The sequence below is a fragment of the Bos javanicus genome, chromosome 21 (assembly GCF_032452875.1).
Source record: "Bos javanicus breed banteng chromosome 21, ARS-OSU_banteng_1.0, whole genome shotgun sequence".
Lineage (NCBI taxonomy): Eukaryota > Metazoa > Chordata > Mammalia > Artiodactyla > Bovidae > Bos > Bos javanicus.
In genome coordinates this window covers 41,022,963-41,047,885 of record NC_083888.1, presented here as the reverse complement: position 1 = coordinate 41,047,885, position 24,923 = coordinate 41,022,963, and the positions used below count along the sequence as shown (strand labels likewise).

The 24,923-nt window shown below is 37.0% G+C and overlaps 1 protein-coding gene across 4 annotated transcripts in view; it reads left to right on the top strand.

Annotated features, from left to right (window-relative positions):
- STRN3 (striatin 3) overlaps positions 1 to 24,923 on the top strand; it is a 107,930-nt gene that overhangs the window by 23,649 nt on the left and 59,358 nt on the right. For all 4 annotated transcript variants that reach the window (XM_061394098.1, XM_061394095.1, XM_061394096.1 and 1 more), the window contains exons 2-3: positions 23,253 to 23,356; positions 23,848 to 23,921. In XM_061394098.1, the coding sequence (XP_061250082.1) occupies positions 23,253 to 23,356; positions 23,848 to 23,921 (178 nt within the window). The remainder of the gene's footprint in view (positions 1 to 23,252; positions 23,357 to 23,847; positions 23,922 to 24,923) is intronic.

Here is a 24,923-nt window from a genome sequence, read left to right as displayed (position 1 = left end):
TTTTTGTATATTAAGATTGTCAATTTGGTTGAGACATTGTTCTCATACTCTCCTTTAGTTGTTTTAACATATTTAAAATAAATGATTTAAAGTCTTATTCTAGTTAAGTTCAATGTCTGGGCTTCCTCAGGAATAGTGTATATTGCCACGTGTGCCCCCCCCCCCCCCATTGTGTGTGTGTGTGTAGAATATACTTTCTTGTTTCTTTGCATGCTTTTAATTTTTTGTCAAAACTGGACATTTTAAATAATGAGGCAGCTGTAGAAATCATATTCTCTCCCCATGATTGATTGATTATTTATGCATGTATGTGAGTGACATACACTTTTTGGTATTAATACTATAAAGTCTGTTCTGTGTGGTCACTAAAGTGTCTGCATAGTTTGCTTAGTGGTTAAAGTAATGAACAGGCATAGGTTTCCTTGGATGCCTGCGTGATGTAAATCTTCTAGTCTTTGCTAAAGGCCTCAATGTGTATGTTGAGACATGCCTTCAACACTCAGCTAAGCAATTTATGGATTTGTTTTTTCTTGCTTTACAGAGCCTAAGTGTTCTCCAGCAGTGAGCGTTTAGGGCTTTCATAGCTCTTTCCTGAGAATGTGCACAGGTTATGTGTGAGTGTGGCCTTCTAGAGTCCCAAGAATATGCTGGAGCTTTCCGAAGCCCCCATGGACATCTCATTCCCCAGCTTTTTGATCATGCTGTTGTTTGCCTCAAAAATTGTCCATAATCTCAGCTGCAGTGTTTGATTGTTGCCTCTGATTGATTGTTTTTGACCAGAAAGAAGGCTGTTTACTACTCTGGATGAGCTCTGAGTCAGGTCACATAAAGACAACTTTGATAGTAGTGTCTTCTAGGAACTATCAGACATGTCAAATAATGACAGTTCTCTGAGAGTAGGACTCCGTTTTGCTGCTTCTAGTGTTTGTTGATATTCAGTATGACTGCGGGTGTTCACGAAACTGTGAAGGGGTTAGAATGGAAACAGCCACAAAGGTTGCTCTTCTTACCAACATTCAGCCATACTGCTGAATACACATTCCCCAGATTTCTTCAATTTTTTGTAATTTTCATAGTTTGAAAAAGATCATTCTTCCAGCTTTTGCCACTATTCTCACTGCTTTTATGAAGAAGGTAATTTTATATGTCTTTACTTGGTAATTCTTGCTGATGGGAATATCACCTGCATTTAAGAATGTGTGGATTCCGTCTCCAAGTTCAGAGGACTCAAGGAACCTGAGGATTGAGAACTTCCAGGTTCATCAGTCCATGTCTCTGTATCATTTTTTCAGGGTTCCAATTTGTTCTTGTTTCGTATGCAGGCCTTAACCTTGGCATAGCAGACACAGAGTTTAACTTTCTTTGAAGCCCTGCTACTTTTACAGTAAGTCTTGGCCCTTAGCCTTTTGTAGAGATTTTATGCTACCAAAGAACCTTCTGGCTTTTTGACATTTAGTTTTTAATTCCCTATTACTCATTTTTACCTCCCGCTATGTTTTTCTGAAGAGTCAGTTGCCTTTAGCAACAACAACCCATTTTCATGGTCTTGATATAATTACTGTTTTCTTTCTATTTCTCAAATATCTGATACATTGCACTTTCTAAGTTCAGGGATTGGCAAACTATGACTTGCAGGCCAAACCCACTCTGGGGCCTGCCTATTTTTGTCATGCCCTATTTTTAAAGAGTTGTAAAACAGGAACAACAAAGAAGAATATGAACTACTATCCAGTCCTATTTAAAAAAAAAAAAAAGGAAAAGTTTGCCAAAATCTACATTCTCTCCACAGGAAAATGCCCAGTTTACCACCAGTTGAAGCTTCCCGGGAGGAAGCTTTGCACTGCCACTTGGTGCTCGGGTTCTGTGTATTCATCACCAGTGATAGTGTCCTTTGCCAGCTGGGTGGCTGTGTGTATTGTGACCCAACACCAAGGCTTTATTTTAGCCTATTTTCTTCACCAGGCTTTATTTTAGCCTGTTTTCCTCACCAGTGGCTGCAAGTTGGGTTCCTAGGTATGTTAACTATGATAAACATACAGAAGTTTATTAAGGAATGTTCTTAGGATCAACATCTGTAGAAGGAATGGAAAGGAAGCAGAAAGGATAAATTGTGCTGAATTGTATTATCAACAAAAGTCACTGTTGCCCCCTTGAGAAACTCTGAAGCTGGGATAACCTGCTGAGTTGTCCAAAATTGTGACAAGGTGCTAGGCCCTTAAACCCCTGTTTTGATCAGCTGCTCCATGAAGGCCTCTCAGGCATGCAGCTGTCTTTAGCTGGGGCACTTCCTGAAAAGACCTGACAGGTGAAGGCTGTTTTCCAGCAGCTGGACAAGAAATCCTTCACTTGAAAGGAGATCTGCATAGCACTTCAGTATCTGTTACATATAGCTTCATGTGAGTTCATTATAATTTTTTTATAAAATGTTTTAAAATTGTTTTCTTTAATAAGTTTTTTTTATGAGAGAGCTGTAAGATATAATTCAAGAACTATATACATTTTTATTCATAATAGATGGACAGTTTTTCCTAAGGCATTTTTGAAAAACTGAGCTAGTTTACTTTTGATTTGTGTAATTAGTTACCATTTTAAATAACTAGAATGTCATTATAAAATCCTAAAATGCTAATATTGGAAATTGAAAGTTACAACTACCGAGTCTTAGTTCAGTTCAGTCCAGTCACTCTGTCGTGTCTGACTGCAACCTCGTGGACTGCAGCACACCAGGCCTCCCTGTCCATCACCAACTCCCAGAGTTGACTCAAACTCATGTCCATTGAGTCATGATGCCATTGAACCATCTCATCCCCTGTTGTACCCTTCTCCTCCCGCCTTCCATCTTTCCCAGTATCAGGGTCTTCTCATATGAGTCAGCTCTTCGCATCAGGTGACCAGAGTATTGGAGTTTCAGCTTTAGCATCAGTCCTTCCAATGAATATTCAGGACTGATTTCCTTTAGGATGGACTGATTGGATCTCCTTGCAGTCCAAGGGACTCTCAAGAGTCTTCTCCAACACCACAGTTCAAAAGCATCAATTCTTCAGCGCTCAGCCTTCTTCACAGTCCAACTCTCACACCCATACACGACCACTGGAAAAACTGTAGCTTTGACTAGATGGACCTTTGTTGGCAGAGTAATGTCTCTGCTTTTTAATACGCTGTCTAGGTTGGTCATAAGTTTTCCAAGGAGCAAGCGTCTTTTAATTTCATATCTGCAGGTCAACATCTGCAGTGATTTTGGAGCCCAAGAAAATGAAGTCTGTCACTGTTTCCATTGTTTCCCCATCTATTTCCTATGAAGTGATGGGACCAGATGCCATGTTCTTCGTTTTCTGAATGTTGATTTTTAAGCCAACTTTTTCACTCTCCTCTTTCACTTCCTTCAAGAGACTTTTTAATTCCTCTTCACTTTCTGCCATAAGGGTGGTGTCATCTGCATATCTGAGGTTATTGATATTTCTCCCGGCAGTCTTGATTCCAGCTTGTGCTTCCAGCCCAGCGTTTCTCATGATGCACTCTGCATAGAAGTTAAGTAAGCAGGGTGACAATATACAGCCTTGACGTACTCTTTTCCCAATTTAGAACCAGTCTGTTGTTCCATGTTCAGTTCTAACTGTTGCTTCTTGACCTGCATGCAGATTTCTCAAGAGGCAGGTCAAGTGGTCTGGTATTCCCATATCTTTCAGAATTGTCCACAGTTTGTTGTGATCACACAGTCAAAGGCTTTGGTGTAGTCAATAAAGCAGATATAGATATTTTTCTGGAACTCTTGCTTTTTCCATGATCCAAAGGATGTTGGCAATTTGATCTCTGGTTCCTGTGCCTTTTCTAAAACCAGCTTGAACATCTAGAAGTTGACGGTTCACGTATTGCTGAAGCCTGGCTTGAGAACTTTGAGAATGAGTTTACTAGCGTGTGAGATGAGTGCAATTGTGTGGTAGTTTGAGCATTCTTTTGGCATTGCCTTTCTTTGGGATTGGAATGAAAACTGACCTTTTCCAGTCCTGTGGCCACTGCTGAGTTTTCCAAATTTGCTGGCATATTGAGTGCAGCACTTTCACAGCATCATCTTTCAGGAGCTCAACTGGAATTCCATCACCTCCACTAGCTTTGTTCATAGTGATGCTTCCTAAGGCCCACTTGACTTCACATTCCAGGATGTCTGGCTCTAGGTGAGTGATCACACCATCGTGATTATCTAGGTTGTAAAGATCTTTTTTGTACAGTTCTTCTGTGTATTCTTGCCACCTCTTCCTAATATCTTCTGCTTCTGTTAGGTCCATACCATTTCTGTCTTAAGATATCTAATTCTGCCCTCTCGTTTGACAGATGAGGAAGCTGGGAATAAGTGAGCCTAAGGGGTTTTGAAGCTAGTTAGTGACAAGTAAGGATTAGAACGTAAGTGTCCAAACTCCTAGACTAGTATCCTTTTATCAGTACTCCTTACCTTAATTAGTTTCGTATAGTAATTTCTAAGAAGAGACCATCAGGATTCTGAAACTGAGCAAGAGGTTTTTATGGCCTTTAAAAGTCATTTTGTTGCTCCTGGGAATAATGGCAAATAGTACGTAAATGCTTCAGTGACAACAGCATTAATAATAAAATCAGCTTTTAGAGTATATAGTTTTCATCAGTCTTGAATTCATTTTGGACAAATGAATCTGATTTATTTTTAAATTTTCTGGAAGATGATTCCACAGTTAGGTTTGGAAACTTCTTCATGATGGCTGTGGGTTACCAGATAGTGGAAACTCTTCACTTGATTTGCTGCTAGGATCATACAGTGAACATATGATTACCAAATGAAGTCTGTAAGTTCTATAGAATTTTTAAATTTACCAATTTTATTTTCTGTGGTGGATTGTCCTAAGCATGTTCTGGATCATCTGACTTACAATTAAATGCTTTCATTTGATGCTGTGGTTAGAATGTGCATTTGTATTTGTTTTTGGTGGTGCCAGGTGTTACTGTTTTGATTGTTAGTTGGTAATATTAAGGAAAAGAATAGAAGTACCAGCCTTAATGAGTAAGATGCCTTTGAGTTTTTAGTGGAGACCAAATGCTTTTTTAGCATGTTGAATTAATGTTTTATTATAATGTGAAATTGAGAAAATTTTACATGCCTTATTATCATGAGACATTTAGTACAAGCATTACACTCTAAAAGGAGGCTTATGGTAATGCATGCCATTTTTGTGTTATGAGCAGAGGTTTATTCAGCAAAACCATGCCATTTATTTTTAAGTGTTTGTGTTCAGTTGAATTTTGTTAGACACTTTGTATTTAGTTTTTGGTTTATTTGGCTTTATATTTATGTAAGATTTGTATGTGTAAAGAGTTTACCTAAATATTTATGTTTATAAACTCTATTCCAATAAAACTTAATTTAAAAGGTTTATGTTTGTGTAGGTTTAAATAACAGTAGAACTATAATTTTTACAAACTGAAGAAACTTTTTTCCTTTTTTAAGAGGTCTGTATATTGCTGTAGTTTGAGAATCTCTCTCTTCAGAGTTGTAAGTTAAAGAGGTTGATGTTAGATTACTTAGAAGTACCTACTTAAACTTTATGAACGTTTTAATGAAGGTGCAGTCGTAGTGTGTGTGTGCACACGCAAGCAAGCGAGGAAGAAAGAGGAGATTTTGTGTAGAAGAAAAATATTATCAGTTATAATGATAGGAATTACATTTCTTGTGAATAAAGTGTTTGATACCATCAACCCTTGGGAGGAAATTTTGATCACTTCAATCTTCAAAGATTCACTTTGCTTTTCATGTTATATTGAATTCCTGTGAATGCATTTATTAACTTAAAAAAAACAAGTTCCATAGTGAGTCTTGTAATGAAAAACCTCCTAATTTGTTTTGTAAGTTGCAGTTTTGACAGATTGCTGTTTAGTGTAAGTATTTGTGATGGACTAGTCATGATCTACCTGGTGAGATCTAGTCAGTGTAAATCTGTTAGTAGATAAATACTTGTTTTGGGGTCAGGCACAACTTGTAGTTCACTCACATTATTGTATAATAGAGAAATACAAATGTGTATGAAGATAATTGTGATGAAAGCAGCTGAGTATAGAAGTTTTGAATCCTTACTTTTGAGAAGATATTTCAGTAATTTTATAATCTTAATAAGATGCTGTTCGTCACCATAATTTTCCTTCTAATTCTCATCCGTCTCTCTCTGTCATTGAACTTTGCACAGGCCTTTTTTTTTTTCTTTCCTTCTCTTCCACCTGTCCCATCCCCTTTCTTTCTGGCCTGCTAGTTGCCCCACACTTTCCTAATGCTTGGGATATAACCATGAACTAAGCAATCAAAGATTCCTGCTCTCATGGAACTAAAGGGAGGAGACAAGCAATAATATGTAAATAAATTAATTGAAAAACTGTATGAATAAATAAGAAATTATTGTTAGAAAGTGAATAAGTGTTGTGGTAAGGAAAAAAGTAGAGGAGGGTTAGAGCAATTGAGAATATATGGAAATGTGGGACAGTTTGTAATTTTTAAAGGATTAATTAGGCTAGGTCTCACTGACAAGGTGATATTTGAGCAGAGTTTTGGTAAGAGAGTTATTTATGTGAAGGACTGCTCACACTGTGTGTGTGTGTGTGTGTGTGTGGTGTATCTTGCATGCTTAGACAGGTGCATTCCACACACACCAGTGTATGGCATATAGTCCGCTACATATTATGCAAAATGCACATATAAACTCTATATCTCTGTTTAGCCAGAGAACAAAAGTTTGATTTTAATATTCATTTGTTTCAACTAGTAACAGAGCTATTCAAAACCTGAAATTCAGCAGGAGGACAAATTGTGTGGGAGGAAAAAATTATGTATATTTTTATCAGTGTGAGCAGAGAAAAGATAAATTAATGTTTAGAGAAAATGTTAAAATTGATGGCAGTTTTTTTTTTTTGGCTGCGCCAAGACTTACATGATCTTAGTTCCTGGAAAGGGATTGAACCCCGGGCCACCTCAGTGAAAGCCCCAAGTCCTAAGCACTATTGGAAGTTCCCCAAAGCAACATTCTTTGTGTGTGTGTGTGTGTGTGTGTGTGTGTGTGTGTGTGTGAAATATTACTTTGTCATTTATTTCGCAAGCCTTGGAGCGTGCTGGCTACTCAGGCTGGGTAGTTGCAGTGCACATGCTTAGTTGCTCTGTGGCATGTGGAATCTTCCCCGACCAGGCATCAAACCCCTGTCCCCTGCAGAGGCAGGCATATTCTTACTCAGTGTGCCACCAGGAAAGTCCTAGTGGCATTCTTGATTTTAAAATATTTTTCTTTTAATTGTGGAGGACTGACTATAGAAACGTCTAGAAAAGAAAACAAAAATTGCTTATCCAGGCACCCAGAGATAATATTTTGGCATTGAGGTATTTGTTGAGTGATATTTTTAACGTATTTCTGCCTGTACTTGTAAATTGAAGTATAAATAACATTTGTTTAGTAAAATACTTCCGTCTTAGACATACAAATTGATGAATTTTCACAAACTGTGCACCAGTGTAACTACCACTCAAGATAATGTTGCCAGTGCCCTAGATGTGTCTCTCTCCTTTTCACTTAGTCAGTCTGCACCAGCATCCCCCTACCCACACTGGCCCCTAAAAGTAACTACTCTTCTGCCTTCTATCATCCCAAATTATTTTGTGTTTTTACGTTTTAACTTTGTAATTTTATAGTAAGTGTCTAGATTTTTTTTCACTCTGCATTGTATTTCTATTCCTGTGTTCCTTTTTTCACTTGAAAACAATTCTCCATGCTATTTAAGATTCCCCCTCCTTAAGACATAACAGATTACAACATGTGGACATGATCTGACCAAAAAAGCCTATAAAAATATATTTTTTTGTTTAGTCTCTTTCTTCCCCAAAGTATAGTTGATTTACAATGTGTTGATTTCAAGTGTACAACAAAAAGATTCATTTTTAAATATGTATATGCATATACATGTATATATATATTCTTTTTCAGATTCTTTTCCATTATAGGTTATTGCAAGACATTGAATGTAGTTCCCTGTGCTCTACAGTAGGTCCTTCTTGTTTATATATTTTATATATAGTAGTTTGTATCTCTTAATCCTAAACTCCTAATTTATCCCCCCCACTTCCCACTTGGTAACCTTAAATTTGTTTTCTGTCTCTGAGTCTGTTTCTGTTTTGTAAATAAGTTTATTTGTATAATTTTTTAGATTCCACATATAAGTGATATGTAGTATTTATCTTTCTCTGAACTTAGTATGATATTCTCTAGGTTGATCCATGTTGTTGCAAATAGCGTATATATTTATGTAATATTTCAGTGTGTATTCACTATATATAAACACATACACACAATACATCTTAAATGAGTTGTCTGGTGATGGGCACTTAATTACTCTTAATAATGTTGCTGTGAACTTTGGGGTGCATGTATGTTTTCAAGTTAAGAGTTTTCATCTTTTCCAGATATATTACCGGGAGTGGGATTCCTGGATCATATGGTAATTCTGTTTTTAGACTTTTAAAAAATATAATTTAAATTAATTAATTAATTGTTGGCCATGCGAGTCTTCTTTGCTTTGTGGGCTTTTCTCTAGTCCTGGTGAGCAGGGGCTAATCTCTAGTTACTGTGTTGGGCTTCTCATTGCCTTTACTTCTTTTGTTGCAGAGCATGGGCTCTATGCACAGACTTCAGCAGTTGCAGGGTCTTTTAATATGCTCAATTCATTACAGGGTTCTTCAATCCTTGTTACTACCCCTGACACAAACTCCTTACCTAAAAGAATACATGTACAAAATTTTTGTTTTTATTTTGGAAATTCTGTTCTTTAAAGTTACCCACTGCCCAGTAAACAGTCCGGTTCATGTCATAATCAGCTGTGACAGAAACACCAATATGGGTCTACCTTCCATCTTCAAGGATGTGCCTTTTAAGCAAGTGAAAGTCGCTCAGTCGTGTCCAATTCTTTGCGACCCCATGTACTGTACAGTCCATGAAATTCTCTAGGCCAGAATACTGGACTGGGTAGCCTTCTTCTCCAGGGGATCTTCCCAACCCAGGGATCAAACCCAGGTCTCCTACACTGCAGGCAGATTCTTTGCCAGCTGAGCCACAAGGGAAGCCCGAGAACACTGAAGTGGGTACATATCCCTTCTCCAGCAGATCTTCCTGATCCAGGAATCGAACCAGGGACATGGCTCAGTAGTTGCGGATCCCAGGGCTCTCGACTGCAGGCTCTAGTAATTGTGGCACATGGGCTTAGTTGCTCCGTGGCATGTGGGATCTTCCCAGTTCTGGGATAAACCCGTGTCTCCTGTATTGGCTGGTGGATTCTTTACCACTGAGTCATCAGGGAAGTCACTGTTTTTAGTTTTTTAAGGGACCTCCATACTGTTCTCCATGGTGGCTGTGCACAGTTTATATTCCCACCAACATGTAGGAGGGTTCCCTTTTCTTTGCACCCTCTCCAGCATTTATTATTTGTAGACTTTTTGATGGCCATTCTGACTGGTTATTGATTTGCATTCCTGATTAGTATAACCATAATTGATTATTAGAAGTAGTTTAAGAGGAAGGATAATAAATTAAGCTATTCTTGACAACTCACTTATAAAATTATTATTTGTAATTATTTTCATTAAAATGTTAGAAATATCTCTTAGGGGGTTAAAAAAATAATTTCAAGAAACATAACAGTCTTGAGAACAAAAGTTTGCCCTCCAGTAGTAACAAGAAAAATGTTCCCTTCCCAATTGTAGTCATGTAAAAGCCATTTTTTTCTTTTATAGTAGTACAGTAATCTTCCTTTTAAGTCAACATTCTTTTGTTACTGGTTTCCCCAAAGAATCAGTCTTGTCAGCACAGATATGAAGCAAATAATAAAATCTGGAAGTGGCTTATATAGAAGCTTTTCCCATTTAGTTTTTTAAAAATTTATACCAAGCCATATTCTTAAAAGAATTTCATTCTCTTTTCAAAGATACATAAGTAGCAATAAAGTATGTTAGACAAGTAGTGTACACTTATTCTTATCTCTTCCTAGCCTGGTACAAAATAGGATAAGCTGATAAAGTTATAAGCTAATAAGGAATGGTTCTGTGCAGCTAAGGGGATGTGTCAGTGTATTGTTATTCTGCAGATTCTAAATCACTGCCATTTACGTTACTGGCTTTTGCAGTATTTTGCTGCTAAGTCACTTCAGTCGTGTCTGACTCTGTGCGACCCCATACACGGCAGCCCACCAGGCTTCCCCGTCCCTGGGATTCTCCAGACAAGAACACTGGAGTGGGTTGCCATTTGCAATATTTTAGTCTCTATGAATTTGTATTGATATCATTTGTAACATACCTGTTTTTGGAAAGGTAATACTAATTTTACTTTTTTTTTTTTTCAATTAAACTATTTATTTTGTATTGGAGTATAGCCTATTAACAGTGTTGTGACAGTTTCAGGTGGACAGCAAAGGAATTCAGCCATACGTGTAGATGTATCCATTCTTTTAAATTTTTAAAGCTCTACCATGTTTGTTTCTAGTGGGTGCCAATGGTCACCTGCCAAACTCGCAACAGGTTTTAAATTCAGCCTATGGGGTTGCACAGAGTCGGACACGACTGACGTGACTTGGCAGCAGCGAGTAGAATCTGGCCATCAGCATACCAGACCAGAGGTACACTGGGGAGGCTCTGCCTTGCTACTCGTATTGATAACTTCTTGCTTCAGTTCATCCAGAATGATTTTGCCCTCCAAGTCCCACTTGTTGATGCTAGGGCCAGTAGGAGTTGGGACTGAAGCACAGGGCATTCACTGATCATGTCACCACCATCTAGTGTGTAAAGGTGCTTGCCTTCATTGATGTCTCACAACATGGTTATCCATTTTAAATGCAGCATTGTATACGTGCCCATCCTAAACTCCCTAACTATTCCTTTCACCTGCCATTCCTCAACCCACCCCTCCAACCCCCAGCAGCCGTTAAGTTCATTCTCTAAAGTCTGTGAGTCTGTTTCTGGGTTTTGTTTATATTTTTTTGATGTTGCTGTGAAGATTTTTTTTTTTTTAATTTGATTTGTTTTTGTCTGTGCTGGGTCTCTTGTCTCTCTTGTTGTGGAGCATGGGCTTTAGAGCACATGGGGTTCAGTGGTTGTGATGCATGGGCTTAGTTGCCCATGGTATGTGGAGTCTTCCTGGACCATGGGCTGAACCCATGTCCCCTGCGTTGGCAGGTAGATTCTTAACCTCTGGACCACCAGGGAAGTCCCAGCTCTGTTTCTGTTTTGTGAATAAGTAAATTTGTACAGTGTCTTTGTAGATTCTGCATTTAAGGGATGTCATACGATGTTTTTGCTTCTCTGACTTACTTCACTCAGTATGACAATCTCTAGGTCCATCCATTGTTGCTGCAAATGGCATTATTTCATTCTTTTTAAAGTCTGAGAAATGCTTCATTGTAAGTATGTACCACATCTTTATCTATCCTCCGTCAGTGGACATTTAGATTGCTTCCATGTCTTGGCTCAGAGAAGGCGATGGCACCCCACTCCAGTACTCTTGCCTGTAAAATCTCATGGACCGAGGAGCCTGGTGGGCTGCAGTCCATGCGGTCGCTAAGAGTCAGACACGACTGAGCGACTTCACTTTCACTTTTCACTTTCCTGCATTGGAGAAGGAAATGGCAACCCACTCCAGTGTTCCTGCCTGGAGAATCCCAGGGACGGGGAGCCTGGTGGGCTGCCGTCTATGGGGTCGCACAGAGTTGGACACGACTGAAGCGACTTAGCAGCAGCAGCAGCATGTCTTGGCTGTTGTAAACAGTGCGTAATAGACAGTGGAGCGCATGTGTCCTTTCAGATCATGTTTTCCCTGAATGTATGCTCAGGAGTGGGCTTGCAGGCTCATATGGTAGCAGCTCTATTTCTAGTTTTTTAAGGAACCTCCATACTGTTCTCCATAATTGTTGTACCAATTTATATTAGGAGGGTTCCCTTCTCTTCACACCCTGTAGCATTTATTGTTTGTGGATTTTTCTGCTGGTGTGAGAGGTAATATCTCATTGTAGTTTTGATTTGCATTTCTCTAATAGTGATGTTGAATATCTTTTTATGTGCATCTTGGCTATCCTTGGAGAAATGTCTTTTTAGGTCTTCTACCCATTTTTTGATTGAGTTGTTAGTTTTGATCATATTAAGCTTCATGAGCTATCTGTAGACTTCGGAGATTTATCCCTTGTCAGTTACATCATTTGCAAATATTTTCTCCCAGTCTGTGGTTTTTTGGTTTATTTCCTTTGCTGTGCAAAAGCTTTTGAGTTTAAGTAGATCCCATTTATTAAAAGTTTTTAAATTGGTCAAGATGTCACTAAACATGTGCTTTTATTTTTTCTATGTAAAAAAAAATTTTTTTTTAACTTTACTTATTTATGAATTTATTTATTTGTCCATGATGCACAGCTTGCAGGATCTTAGTTCCCAGACCAGGTATTGAACCTGGGCAATGACAGTGAAAATGCATAGCCTTTAACCATTGTACTGCCAGTATGGTGGTGGTTTAGTGGCTAAATCATACACGACTCTTTGACCCCATGGGCTGTATGTAGCCTGCCAGGCTTCTCTGTCCGTGGGATTTTCCAGGCAAGGATACTGGAGTGGGTTGCTATTTCCTACTCCAGAGGATCTTCCCGACCCAGGGATGACACCCTGGTCTCCTGCGCTGCAGGCAGATTCATTACTGACTGAGTGAGCCACCAGGGAAGCCCAAGGAGTTCTGTAAACATGTGTTTTTTTAAAAAAAGTCCATTAAAATGGTTTATGGTTTTACACCTTGAAGGGGTAAATTCTTCTGCTAGAGAAAATCCGCTTATACCTGGAGCTTTATGCTTTCAGATGTCAGATAAATGAGAATTTAATGAAATACAGATTTGATTGTTTAAAATTTGAAGTCTCTTATGCTTTAAACCAACTATTACCGTGTAAAATTACTTTGGAATTTTAGAGGATGATTGTAGTATTTCTGTTAAATTTTGTATTAGGCTCATTTATAAATAGCAGAGATTAAAAAAGTACAAGTTTTATTTGCCCCTGGAAATCTTAGTATTTTGTGTTTCTCATTTCCTTGTAATTTTTAGCTATATATAAAATTGGAAAAGGTTATTTTTACAAAAAATCTTAGAGGCTATTGCAGGCACGCTTTTTTGTTCATTCTTTTTGAAAAGATAATATACTTTTTTAGTATCCTGTACAGTATACTTTTTGAGTGTACTGTACCTTGTTAAGTGGGGACTGAGTGCTTGAATTTCAAGATGGTTATACAAAAATTTCTGTGTAGTTCCATTTCCTCAACACACTGAATCATGAATCTAAGTGTGTTTGTGTGTGTAAAATCTAGCCTCCTTGATATTTCTAATTAGCTGGTGTTTGAAACTTCTGTAAATTACTAACTTTTCTGTATTCTGCATTCATATAAAATTCCATGGGTCACCTGACTCTATACTTGTACCTTGAATTATTTACAGCTGAACACAGATTAACCCCAAATATTTAAGTGCTTAGAACAGAATCACCTATATAATCTGAGGTGCCCCTTAAGGGAAGAAGGTACTAACATTTGTTGAGAGCATACTATTTTAAATATTAATATTATGAATTTATTAGTTGCTATAACCTGACTTTGTGTTCAGTTTTCTTCCATATCTAAGGTATTTAACACTTTTCAGTTCCTTATCTGTTAATTTGAGCTTAATGATGTTGTAGTTTCTAAATATTTGTTTTTTAATGAATTCTAAAGAATGTTTTTAAATCATTAGATAAAATCACCTATATCCAGTGTTTGCATTCAGTTTAAATATTGCTTAAAGTAAGAAAAATCTTACAATAAAATGTTTTGTCAAGTTTTTAAGTAAAACACTCTTATTTTAGAAATGTTGGAAACTACACTAACAAAAATACTTCAGGTTGATAGTATTTTAGCTGAGTCAGTGCTGGATGTTTTGCACTAGTGGCCTCTAGCGGTCTTGTGCTGTCAGTGTCAAAAATTTTTTTAGATTGATATGTGATAATCATATACTGATTGTTGGATAGCTCAGATGATAACACATAGACCCAGTGAGTACCTTGGGATTTAATAAAGATTTCACTGAATCTGTAGATCAGTTGGGTAGTATTGACATTTTAGTAATAGTCTTCTAATTCACAAATGTGGAATGTGTTTACACTTATTTCCGTCTTTAATTTCATTCAGCGATACTTTTAGTTTTTATTTTAGCGGTCTTTCACCTTTTATAAGTGTTACATTAAGTATTTTGTTCTTTTTGGTGCTTTTGTAAATGGAATTGTTTTCATAATTTTCTTTTCCTGTTGTTCATTGGTAGTGTATGGGAATGCTGTTGATTTTTGTGTGTTGACTGTGTCCTGGTACTTTGCTTAATTTGTAGTAACAGACTTGTGGAATCTGTTGGATTTGTTTTACATATAACATCATCTGTACAGAGATAATTTTTCTTCTTCCTTTTTAACTTAGGTCCCTTTTATTTTCCTTGCTTCATTGTTCTGTGTATGACTTCTAGTACTAAGTTGAACAAGAGTGTTATAAGCAGACATCCTTGTTCTGATTTTTGAGTAGAGGCTACAATCTTGGTATGATGTTCATTGTAGTTTTTCATAAATGGCTTTTATTATGTTGTGAGAGTTTCCTTTTTGTTCCTAGTTTTATTGACATTTTTTTTTTAAATCAAGAAAATGATGTTCATTTGCATCAAATTCTTTTTCTGTATCCGTTGAAATGGTCATTCTTTTTCCTCCTTTATTCTTTTCATGTAGTATTTTATATTCGTTGGTTTCCTTGTGTTGAACCATCCTTGCGTTCCAAGGATAAATGTCTCTTGGTCATGATTTATAATCTTTGTAATATGCTGCTGAATTTGATATACTGGTATTTTCTTGAGAATTTTTGCATCGGTATTTATACTGATCAGTATTTGTTGTTTTCTTGCAGTGTTTTTTAACTTTGCCTTTGCGGGCAGTACTGGCCTCATTGAACTAAGGAATGCCCCTTTAAAATTTTTGGAAATGTTTTAAAGATTCGTGTTAAATTTTTAAATGTTTTGTAGAATTCACTAGTAATGCAATCAGTCCAGAGACTTTCTTTGTAGGGAAATTTTTAATTATCAATTTAATCTTTTTATTATAGGCTTTTTCAGATTTTTTCTTTTTTTCATTATTCATTCTTGGTGGATTTTGTGTTTCTAGATTATCCAGTTTGTTGGTTGGTGTACAGTTGTTCGTGGTACTTGTATAGTCCGTTTTATTTCTGTAGAATTGTTGGTAATGTCCCCCCACCTTTCATTTCTGAGTTTAGTTGTGTGGGTGTGTGGTTTTTCCTTAGTCAACCCAGCTAATGGTTTGTGGATTTTGTTGACTTTTTTTTTCTATTTTTCTCTTCTCCATTTTCTTTCTATGCTTTAATCCTTATTTTTTCCTTCTGCTAGCTTTGGGTTTAGTACATTTTTTGATATTTCTTAAAGTTTTAGCACTGCTTTTGCAGTGTCTCATAAGTTTTGGTAAGTTGTGTGTTTTTTATGTTCATTCTTAAGTATTTTTTAATTTTCCTGATGATTTCTTTGTTTTATTAGTTATTTAAGAGTGTGTTGTTTAGTTTCCAAGGGTTGTGGCTTTTTCAAGTTTTTTTTTTTTTCTGTTATTGATTTCTAGCTTCATCTACTGTGATCATAAGAATTTTAAAAACTATACTGATTTATTTGGCTCTGCTGTGTCTTCGTTGGTGCCTGAACTGTAGTTACGGCAGATGGGGGCTGCTTGCTAGTTGCGGTATGCCGGCTTCTCATTGCAGTGGCCTCTGTTATTTTAGAGCACCGGCTCTAGGGCATGTGAGCTTCAGTAGATGGGGCACGTGGGCTTTAGTTGCCCTGTGACATGTGGAATCACCCTGGACCACGTATTGAAACTGTGTCCCTTGCAGTGGCAGGTGGGTTCCTAACCACTGGACCACCGAGGAAGTCCCACTGGAAATATTTTTAATGCTATTTGTGTTTTTAAATTGATTAGACTTGATTTGGTATTCTGTCTTTGAGAATAGCCCATGTATATTTGAGAAGCATGTATTCTGCTGTTGTTGGATAGAGTGTTTCCTATATATTTGTTAGATCTAGTTGGTTTATTGAGTTGTTCAGGTCCTCTATTTCCTTATTTTCGGTCTCATACTACTATATGTTACTGAAGTGGAATATTGAAGACTCCAGCTATTATTATCGAACTTTTTCTCCCTTTAATTCTGTCAGTTTTTGCATTATATATACTGATGGAATCATTGGGTATGTAAATATAATTGTGTATTTTCTTATTGTCAGTTTAGTCACTCAGTTATGTCTGACTCCTTGCAACCCTGTGGACTGCAGCACGCCAGGCCTCCCTGTCCCTCACCAACTCCTGGAGCTTCCTCAAACTCACATCCACCGTGTCGGTGATGCCATCCAACCATCTCATCCTCCATCTCCCCTTCTCCTCCCGCCTTCAATCTTTCCCAGCATCAGGGTCTTTTCAAATGAATCAGTTCTTTGCATCAGGTGGCCAGAGTATTGGAGTTTCAGCTTCAGCATCAGTCCTTCCAATGAGTATTCAGGACCGATTTCCTTTAGGATGGACTGGTTGGATATCCTTGCAGTCCAAGGGACTCTCAAGAGTCTTCTCCAACACCACAGTTCATCAATTCTTTGGCGCTCAGCTTTCTTTATAGTCCAACTCTCATTCATACATGACTACTGAAAAACCATAGCTTTGACTAGACGGACCTTTGTTGGCAAAGTATGTCTCTGCTTTTTAATATGTAGTCTGGTTTGTCATAGCTTTTCTTCCAAGGAGCAAGCATCTTTTAATTTCATGGCTGCAGTCACCATCTGCAGTGATTTTGGAGCCCAAGAAAATCAAGTCTGTCACTGTTTCCATTGTTTCCCCATCTATTTGCCATGAAGTGATGGGACCAGATGCCATGAACTTAGTTTTCTTGCTATATTGAACCTCTTATTAGTATATAGTGTTCTCTGTCTTTTGCAGCCTTTTATCGTTTAAAGTCTGTTTTGTCTAATATCGGAAGGTTTGCAGACTTTAGTAGTAAATATACTAGGCTTTGCAAGTCACATTGGGTATGTGTTGCCTCTTGTAATTTTTTTTTTTTTAAATCAGTTTTCACTTTGGATTGTCCAAAAGGTTGCCTGCCAGTCCCTGCTTTATCTGGAACAGAAGACCTTTAATTATAGTGGATTTATCTGTCCTTTTCTTTATTGTTTATGTTGGATCTTTGTTGTGGCAGACAGGGTCTTCATTGAGGCGTGTGGGATTTTTTAGTTGTGACATGTGGGATCTAGTTCTCTGACCAGAAATTGAACCCAGGACCATCAGAGAAGGCCCTAGTGTCTTTATCTCATTCAAGAAATCTTTCCTTAATCTGAGATTATGAAGAGATATATCATAAAACATTTGCTGGCACACCTCATTTTATTGCACTTTGCAGATATTGCATTTTTTACATACTGGAGATTTATGGCTACCCTTCTGTCAAGCAAATCTGTTGACACCGTTTTCCCAACTCATCGCTCCTTTTATGTTTCTGAATATCACATTTTGGTAATTCTTGCAACCTTTCAAAGACTTCATTATCAGCTTTTCTAGTTCTGCACACACACTTTGGGAGTATATTGGAATTACATTAATTGTTTTGAATTACGTTAATTGTTTTGGTTAATGTGTGTGTGAAAATTTATATTTTCCAGTAGTGAGTTTGCTAGTCCATTTATCTTTTATGTCTCCGTTAAAGTTTTAAACTTTTTGTGCAGAGATTTGTATATCTTTGGTTTATTAGTAGGAACTTTTGGTTTTTGATGCTATTGTAAAGATGGTTTTTGCTGTTAGTTTTTAAAAGGTTATTTGCAAAGATGATTCTATCAATGGTGCATCATGATATGTAAAAACAATTGAGAAATCTGTTGTCCTTGATCCTTTATTGCTGTTGTTATTGAGTTGCCAAGTCATGTCCCACTCTTCACAACCTCATGGACTCCAGCACACCAGGCTTCCCTGTCCCTCATAATCTCCTGGAGTTTGTCCGAGTTCATGTCCATTGAATCAGTGATGCTAATCCAACCATCTTATCCTCTGTTGCCCTCTTCTCCTTCTGCCTTCAATCTTTGCAGCATCAGGGTTTTTTCCAGTGAGTCAGCTAGCTATTTGTATCAGGTGGCCAAAGTATTGGAGCTTCAGCTTCAGCATCAGACCTTCCAATGAATATTCAGCACTGATCTCCTTTAGGATGGACTGGTTCAATCTCCTTGCAGTCCAAGGGACTCTCAAGAGTCTTCTCCAACACCACAGTACAAAAGCATCAATTCTTTGGCACTCTGCCTTCTTTATTGTCCAGCTCTCACATCCGTACGTGACTCTCACATCCATACATGACCACTGGAAAGACCATAGCATTGACTATACAGACCTTTGTTGGCAAAGTGATGTGTATGCTTTTTAACACACTGTCTAGGTTTTTCATAGCTTTCCATGATCCTTTCAGTTCATTTCAGTTGCTCAATCGTATCCAACTCTTGGCAACCCCATGAATTGCAGCACGCCAGGCCTCCCTGTCCATCACCAACTCCCGGAGTTCACTCAAATTCATGTCCATCGAGTCGGTGATGTCATCCATCTCATCCTCTGTCATCCCCTTCTCCTCTTGACCCCAGTCCCTCCCAGCATCAGAGTTTTTTCCATTGAGTCAACTCTTCGCATGAGGTGGCCAAAGTACTGGAGTTTCAGCTTTAGCATCAGTCCTTCCAAAGAACACCCAGGACTGATCTCCTTTAGAATGAACTGGTTGGATATCCTTGCAGTCCAAGGGACTCTCAAGAGTCTTCTCGAACACCACAATTCAAAAGCATCAATTCTTCGGCGCTCAGCTTTCTTCACAGTCCAACTCTCACATCCATACATGACCACTGGAAAAACCACAGCCTTGAGTAGACTGGACCTTTGTTGGCAAATTAAGTCTCTGCTTTTTAATATGTTATCTAAGTTGGTCATAACTTTCCTTCCAAGGAGTAGGGGTCTTTTAATTTCATGGCTGCAGTCACCATCTGCAGTGATTTTGGAGCCCCCAAAATAAAGTCTGCCATTGTTTCCACTGTTTCCCCATCTATTTGCCATGAAGTGATGGGACTGGATGCCATGATCTTCGTTTTCTGAATGTTGAGCTTTAAGCCAGCTTTTTCACTCTCCTCTTTCACTTTCATCAGGAGGGTTTTTAGTTCCTCTTCACTTTGTGCCATAAGGGTGGTGTCATCTGCATATCTGAGGTTATTGATATTTCTCCCGGCAATCTTGATTCCAGCTTGTGCTTCTTCCAGCCCAGCGTTTCTCATGATGTACTCTGCATAGAAGTTAAATAAGCAGGGTGACAATATGCTGCCTTGATGTACTCCTTTTCCTATTTGGAACCACTCTGTGGTTCCATGTCCAGTTCTAACTGTTGCTTCCTGACCTGCATGTAGGTTTCTCAAGAGGCAGGTCAGGTGGTCTGGTATGCCCATCTCTTTCAGAATTTTCCACAGTTTCTTGTGATCCACACAGTCAAAGGCTTTGGCATAGTCAATAAAGCAGAAATAGATGTTTTTCTGGAACTCTCTTGCTTTTTCCATGATCCAGCGAATGTTGGCAATTTGATCTCTGGTTCCTCTGCCTTTTCTAAAACCAGCTTGAACATCTGGAAGTTCACGGTTCATGTACTGCTGAAGCCTGGCTTGGAGAATTTTGAGCATTACTTTACTAGCGTGTGAGATGAGTGCAATTGTGCAGTAGTTTGAGCATTCTTTTGGCATTGCCTTTCTTTGGGATTGGAATGAAAACTGCCCTTTTCCAGTCCTGTGGCCACTGCTGAGTTTTCCAAATTTGCTGGCATATTGAGTGCAGCACTTTCACAGCATCATCTTTCAGGATTTGAAATAGCTCAACTGGAATTCCATCACCTCCACTAGCTTTGTTTGTAGTGATGCTTTCTAAGGCCCACTTGACTTCACATTCCAGGATGTCTGGCTGTAGGTGAGTGAGTGATGATCACACCATCATGATTATCTTGGTTGTGAAGATTTTTTTTGTACAGTTTTTCTGTGTATTCTTGCCACCTTTTAATATCTTCTGCTTCTGTTAGGTCCATACCATTTCTGTCCTTTATCAAGCCCATCTTTGCATGAAATGTCCCCTTGGTATCTCTAATTTTCTTGAAGAGATCTCTAGCCTTTACCATTCTATTGTTTTCCTCTATTTCTTTGCATTGATCCTTTACCAAATGCCAAATCTGTTATTTAATTGGTCCTTATTATCACTATAAGACATAATATTTACCTTTTTAGTCTGTTAAAATTGTAAGGTCAGTTCCAATAGTGATGTCTTTTCCATTGTTAATCTGTTTTTTTACCCCCCTCTTCAGGTTTTTTGAATTAACCTGTGTCCTTTTAAGGTTTCTAAATTTTAATGAATTCTTACCATTTTGTTGTCTTATGTCTTTGTAAATTATCCCCTTTTGGCTCCTGTTCAGAAACTGCTTCTGTGTTCCTGTTTTTTTACATAATTTGTGCTTCTTTGTTTCATTTATTAGATTCTCTAGGTTTGAATGTTTTTTTAATACCAAAATTCCAAAAAAGATTTTTTAAAGTTTGCAGTGCCTTTTTCAACCTGAAAATCTCCAGTAACTCCTTATTAAGAAGCAGAATAAATTTATTATGAACTCTTTCATCATCTTCTGGTGCTAATTGTAAAATACTTCTGAGATCTAGAATTTGGAGTCACGTATAGTACGTGATTCATGGTTTTGGTTTTTTTTTTTGTCTTAAGCCAATACAGAAGAAAACCCTCAATCAGAAATTCTTGAGTCTGTATAATGAAGTTGACATATTTTACCTTTGCTTCACAGCTTAAGAGAGTCAGAAGTTCTTCTTTTCTCTTATGGATCTTAGACTATTATTAGGTTTTGAATCTTTATCATTCTCCTAGATCTTTATTTTTGTTTTGAAACTTGCATTTAGACTATGTGTTATATAGCTGTGTATCATTTTCAGGTCTTCTGGAGTTGTGGATGATTTTACTTAATTTTCCCAAACTTAATGTGTTAAATCATCCAGATGAATTCATTTGTTCTGATTCCTTGTTCACTGAAACTTAAAAAAAACTTTTTAAATTAACCATAATTTAGGTTATTGAGTAGCTTACTTTCTCTTAATGAAGAAATACATCTATGGGTCATCTCAGCAAAATGATGAAAATTAATTTTATTGCACACATGTTTATAACAGGAAATACCTCATTCAGATGCCAGTCTTCTAAAACGTATCACTCTTTAACGTGGGTAAATAAAGGAGGTTGACATTCTGGGAAGGGCCAGAAAAAGATGGAGATTTGTCTAAGGAAATAAGGCAATTAAAAGGAAAAAAAAATTCACTGTAGACAAATGACAGTAGAAAGTAATGATGTTGTTGAACATATGACTTCAGTTGTTAGATTGGTGCGAGAAGTAATTGCAGAAAATAATTGCTGTTTTGTATTCTTGAACTATACCATTGATATTGGAATACATTCTTAAATGTGATTATATTATACATCATTTTAATGCGCATTTTTTTCTTATTAATGACTCATTACTTGTTATATGTATTTTAGACTAGGGAATTGATGTTAGACAAAAAGCAAATTTGAATAATTTTCTTATTCACGTTCACAACGAGTTGTAACGCAGTGGAGACAGCTCACATCATCATCATTGCATTTGGCCCAGAAACTGCTGATGAAGGTATAGTGCAGGGGTGGGACAAGAAGCTTTGAAAAGGAAACTAGAGCCTTGAAAATAAGGGGTGCAGTGGCTGGCCATTGAAAGTTGACAAGACCTATTGAGAGGATCATCAAAGCTGATTCTTTTACAACTACACAAGATGTTGTTGAAGAACTCAGTGTCAACCATTCTACAGTCATTCAAAATTTGAAGCAAATTGGAAAAGTGAAAAACCTTGATAAATGGGTTCCTCATCTGTTAACTAGAAATTTTAAAAATTGTCCTTTTGAAGTGTTGTCTTCTCTTCTTCTACTCAACAACAACAAACCATTTCTTAATTGGATTATGGCCTGTGATGAAAAGTGATTTTGTACAACAGCTGCCAACAGTCACCTCAGTGGCTGAATCAAGAAGCAGCTCCAAAGCACTTCCCAGAGCCAAACTTGAACCAAAAAAAAGATCATGTCACTGTTTGGTGGTCTGCTGACCGTCTGGTCCACAACAGCTTTCTGAATCCCCGTGAAACCATTACATTTGAGAAATATGCTCAGCAAATTGATGAGCTGCCTAGAAATCTGCATCACCTACAGCCAGCATTGGTCAGGAGAAAGGGCCCGGTTCTTCTCCACAACAATGCCTGATCACATGTCACACAGCCCACGCTTCAAAAGTTCAATGTGGAGTTTTGGCTCATTCACCTGATCTCTTGCCAACCAACTACCACTTCTTAAAGCATCTTGACAACTTTTTGTAGAAAAAATGCTTCTACAACCAGCAGGATGCAAAAATGCTTTCCAAGAGTTTGTTGAATCTTGAAGCTCAGGATTTTATGGTACAGGAATAAACAAACATCTGTCATTTGCAAAAATGTGTTGATTGTAATGGTTCCTATTTTGGTTAATGAAGATGTGTTTGAGCCTAGTTGTAATGATTTTAAATTCTGGGTCCAAAGCCACAATTACTTGTTCACCAACCTAATACTTGTGATACTTTGGATAATTGTTTCAAGAGTTGAAACCTTTTGAAGTGTGGTGGTCAGAAAGGGGAAGATTATAAATTTTTAAATGTTTCATGAAAGAAATGTTTTTGAGATAATATGACTTTTTAAAACAACCAATATATAATTTGAGGAAAAACATGACTATGATAACTTTCTGTTCTTTGTAACTTGTTTGTTAGGAATTAGGTGTAATTTTTACATATAAAATTTCCTTTTAAAATTATGTGAAAATTGTTAGTAGTAGAGACCATAAGGATTATATGTAAATAGCTAATTTGTAGTTATCTTTATTTTAAAGTGACTATTTTCTAACACAAAGTTTGATCAACTACTATGAATTTTAAATCTTGCTATAATGAATAAAAGTGCAGAATTTTATGTTTATTGCTTTCCTTTTTTCAATTTCCTGTATAGTTAAAAAGTAAAAATAAATGAACTTTTTATATTTTTAGGCTCGGATAGCATTTTTGCAAGGAGAAAGAAAAGGTCAAGAAAACTTGAAGAAGGATTTAGTAAGAAGAATAAAGATGTTAGAGTATGCATTAAAACAAGAAAGGTAGGTGTCCCTTATTTTCTTGTATGAATAAAATAAAAGTAGAACAATATTATTCTCACATGTTATTGTACAGTGTATTTGAAAACTGTCTGAAAGACACAAAGATTTGCCCAAAATACAGGATGATATTTTGATTCGATCCTTATATGGCAAAAGAAAAAAGATTAAAATCTTTAAATTGAAGTAATATTTTTTATTGTAGAGTCTAAGTTTCGGGGTTTTTTTTGCTTTTTTTAGTAAACAAATTAGGAAAAATTTATCTTTACTTGGGTGTGTATCTTATTTGGATAATTTATCTTTTTTTTTTTTTCCTTGTACATGCAGTATATTTTTTCCCTCTAACTTCTTTTGCAACTAAAGTTTAAAGAAACTGACATCCGTATGCTTTTTTAAATTTGTCATTTAAGAAATATATACCAGTAGTTATTAAACTGTGTAGAAAGGAAAATAAAACTTTTTTTTCTTTAAATAATTTATTATTAAATTTTCAGGGCAAAATATCACAAATTAAAATATGGCACAGAACTGAACCAAGGTGACTTGAAAATGCCAACCTTTGAATCAGGTAAACTTGATTCTTCTGTTAATCTCTGCCCTTCATCCCCTCCATTCTAGAAAAACTGGTTTAAGCTCACTTTTGGTAACAGACATGTTCTCTTTACCTCCATTTTGCTTTGATAGCATTGGTTACTTAGATAACTATTATAATGCTTTCTAGAATTTGAGGGAAAATAATAGTAAAAGTTAGTTTCATCTACCTCCTCATCAATCCTGAGGTTGTCTTATTTTTCTTGTTTTGAAACCTGTGTAAAACTAGGTGTATTTTTGGTCACAATTAGAAGTGAAAGGGAATGCGTAACTCTCTGTACACCTATAGGCAATTTTTGTTTGATTCTACTTAAGCTTGTGTGTGTTAGTTGCTCAGTTGTGTCCGACTCTTTGAGACCCCATGGACTGTGGCCCACCACATTCCTCTGTCCATAGAATTTTCTAGGCAAGAATACCGGAGTGGATTGCTCTTCCCTTCTCCAGGGGATGATCCCAACCCAGGAATCGAACTCTCATCTCCTGCATTGTAGGCAGATTCTTCACTGTCTGAGCCACCAGGAAACCCCTACATAAACTTAATTTTGTACTATTAAAAAGTTAACTTTTTTTTTCCTAGAGATGCTATGATTAACTCAGTTTAGTCCTAAAGAAATTGGAAATTTGAATTTGGGAACTATGGAGGCAGCCAGATAAAGATAACGAGAAGGAAAACGTTTTCTCCAGTTGACCTTGCTCTTTACTAAAATAGTGTAAGAGTAGAATGTGATGAACAATTATGCAGGGAAGAGAAAAGCTGGATATAAGAAAAGGCTAACAGTTCAGTGTTAATTTTAGGGTTCCCTATGATTACAATTTGAGTAGACTAAAAGTTTAATAAGGAACAAATATTTTGATTTATATAATATTGGGGAATACTTTCTGATATATATACAGAGAGCCCATTTATATATGCATTTTGCTAGTGCAAGCAAACTGAATTCTATACTGTTCTTGGCTGCTGGTTACTAAGATAAGGAAA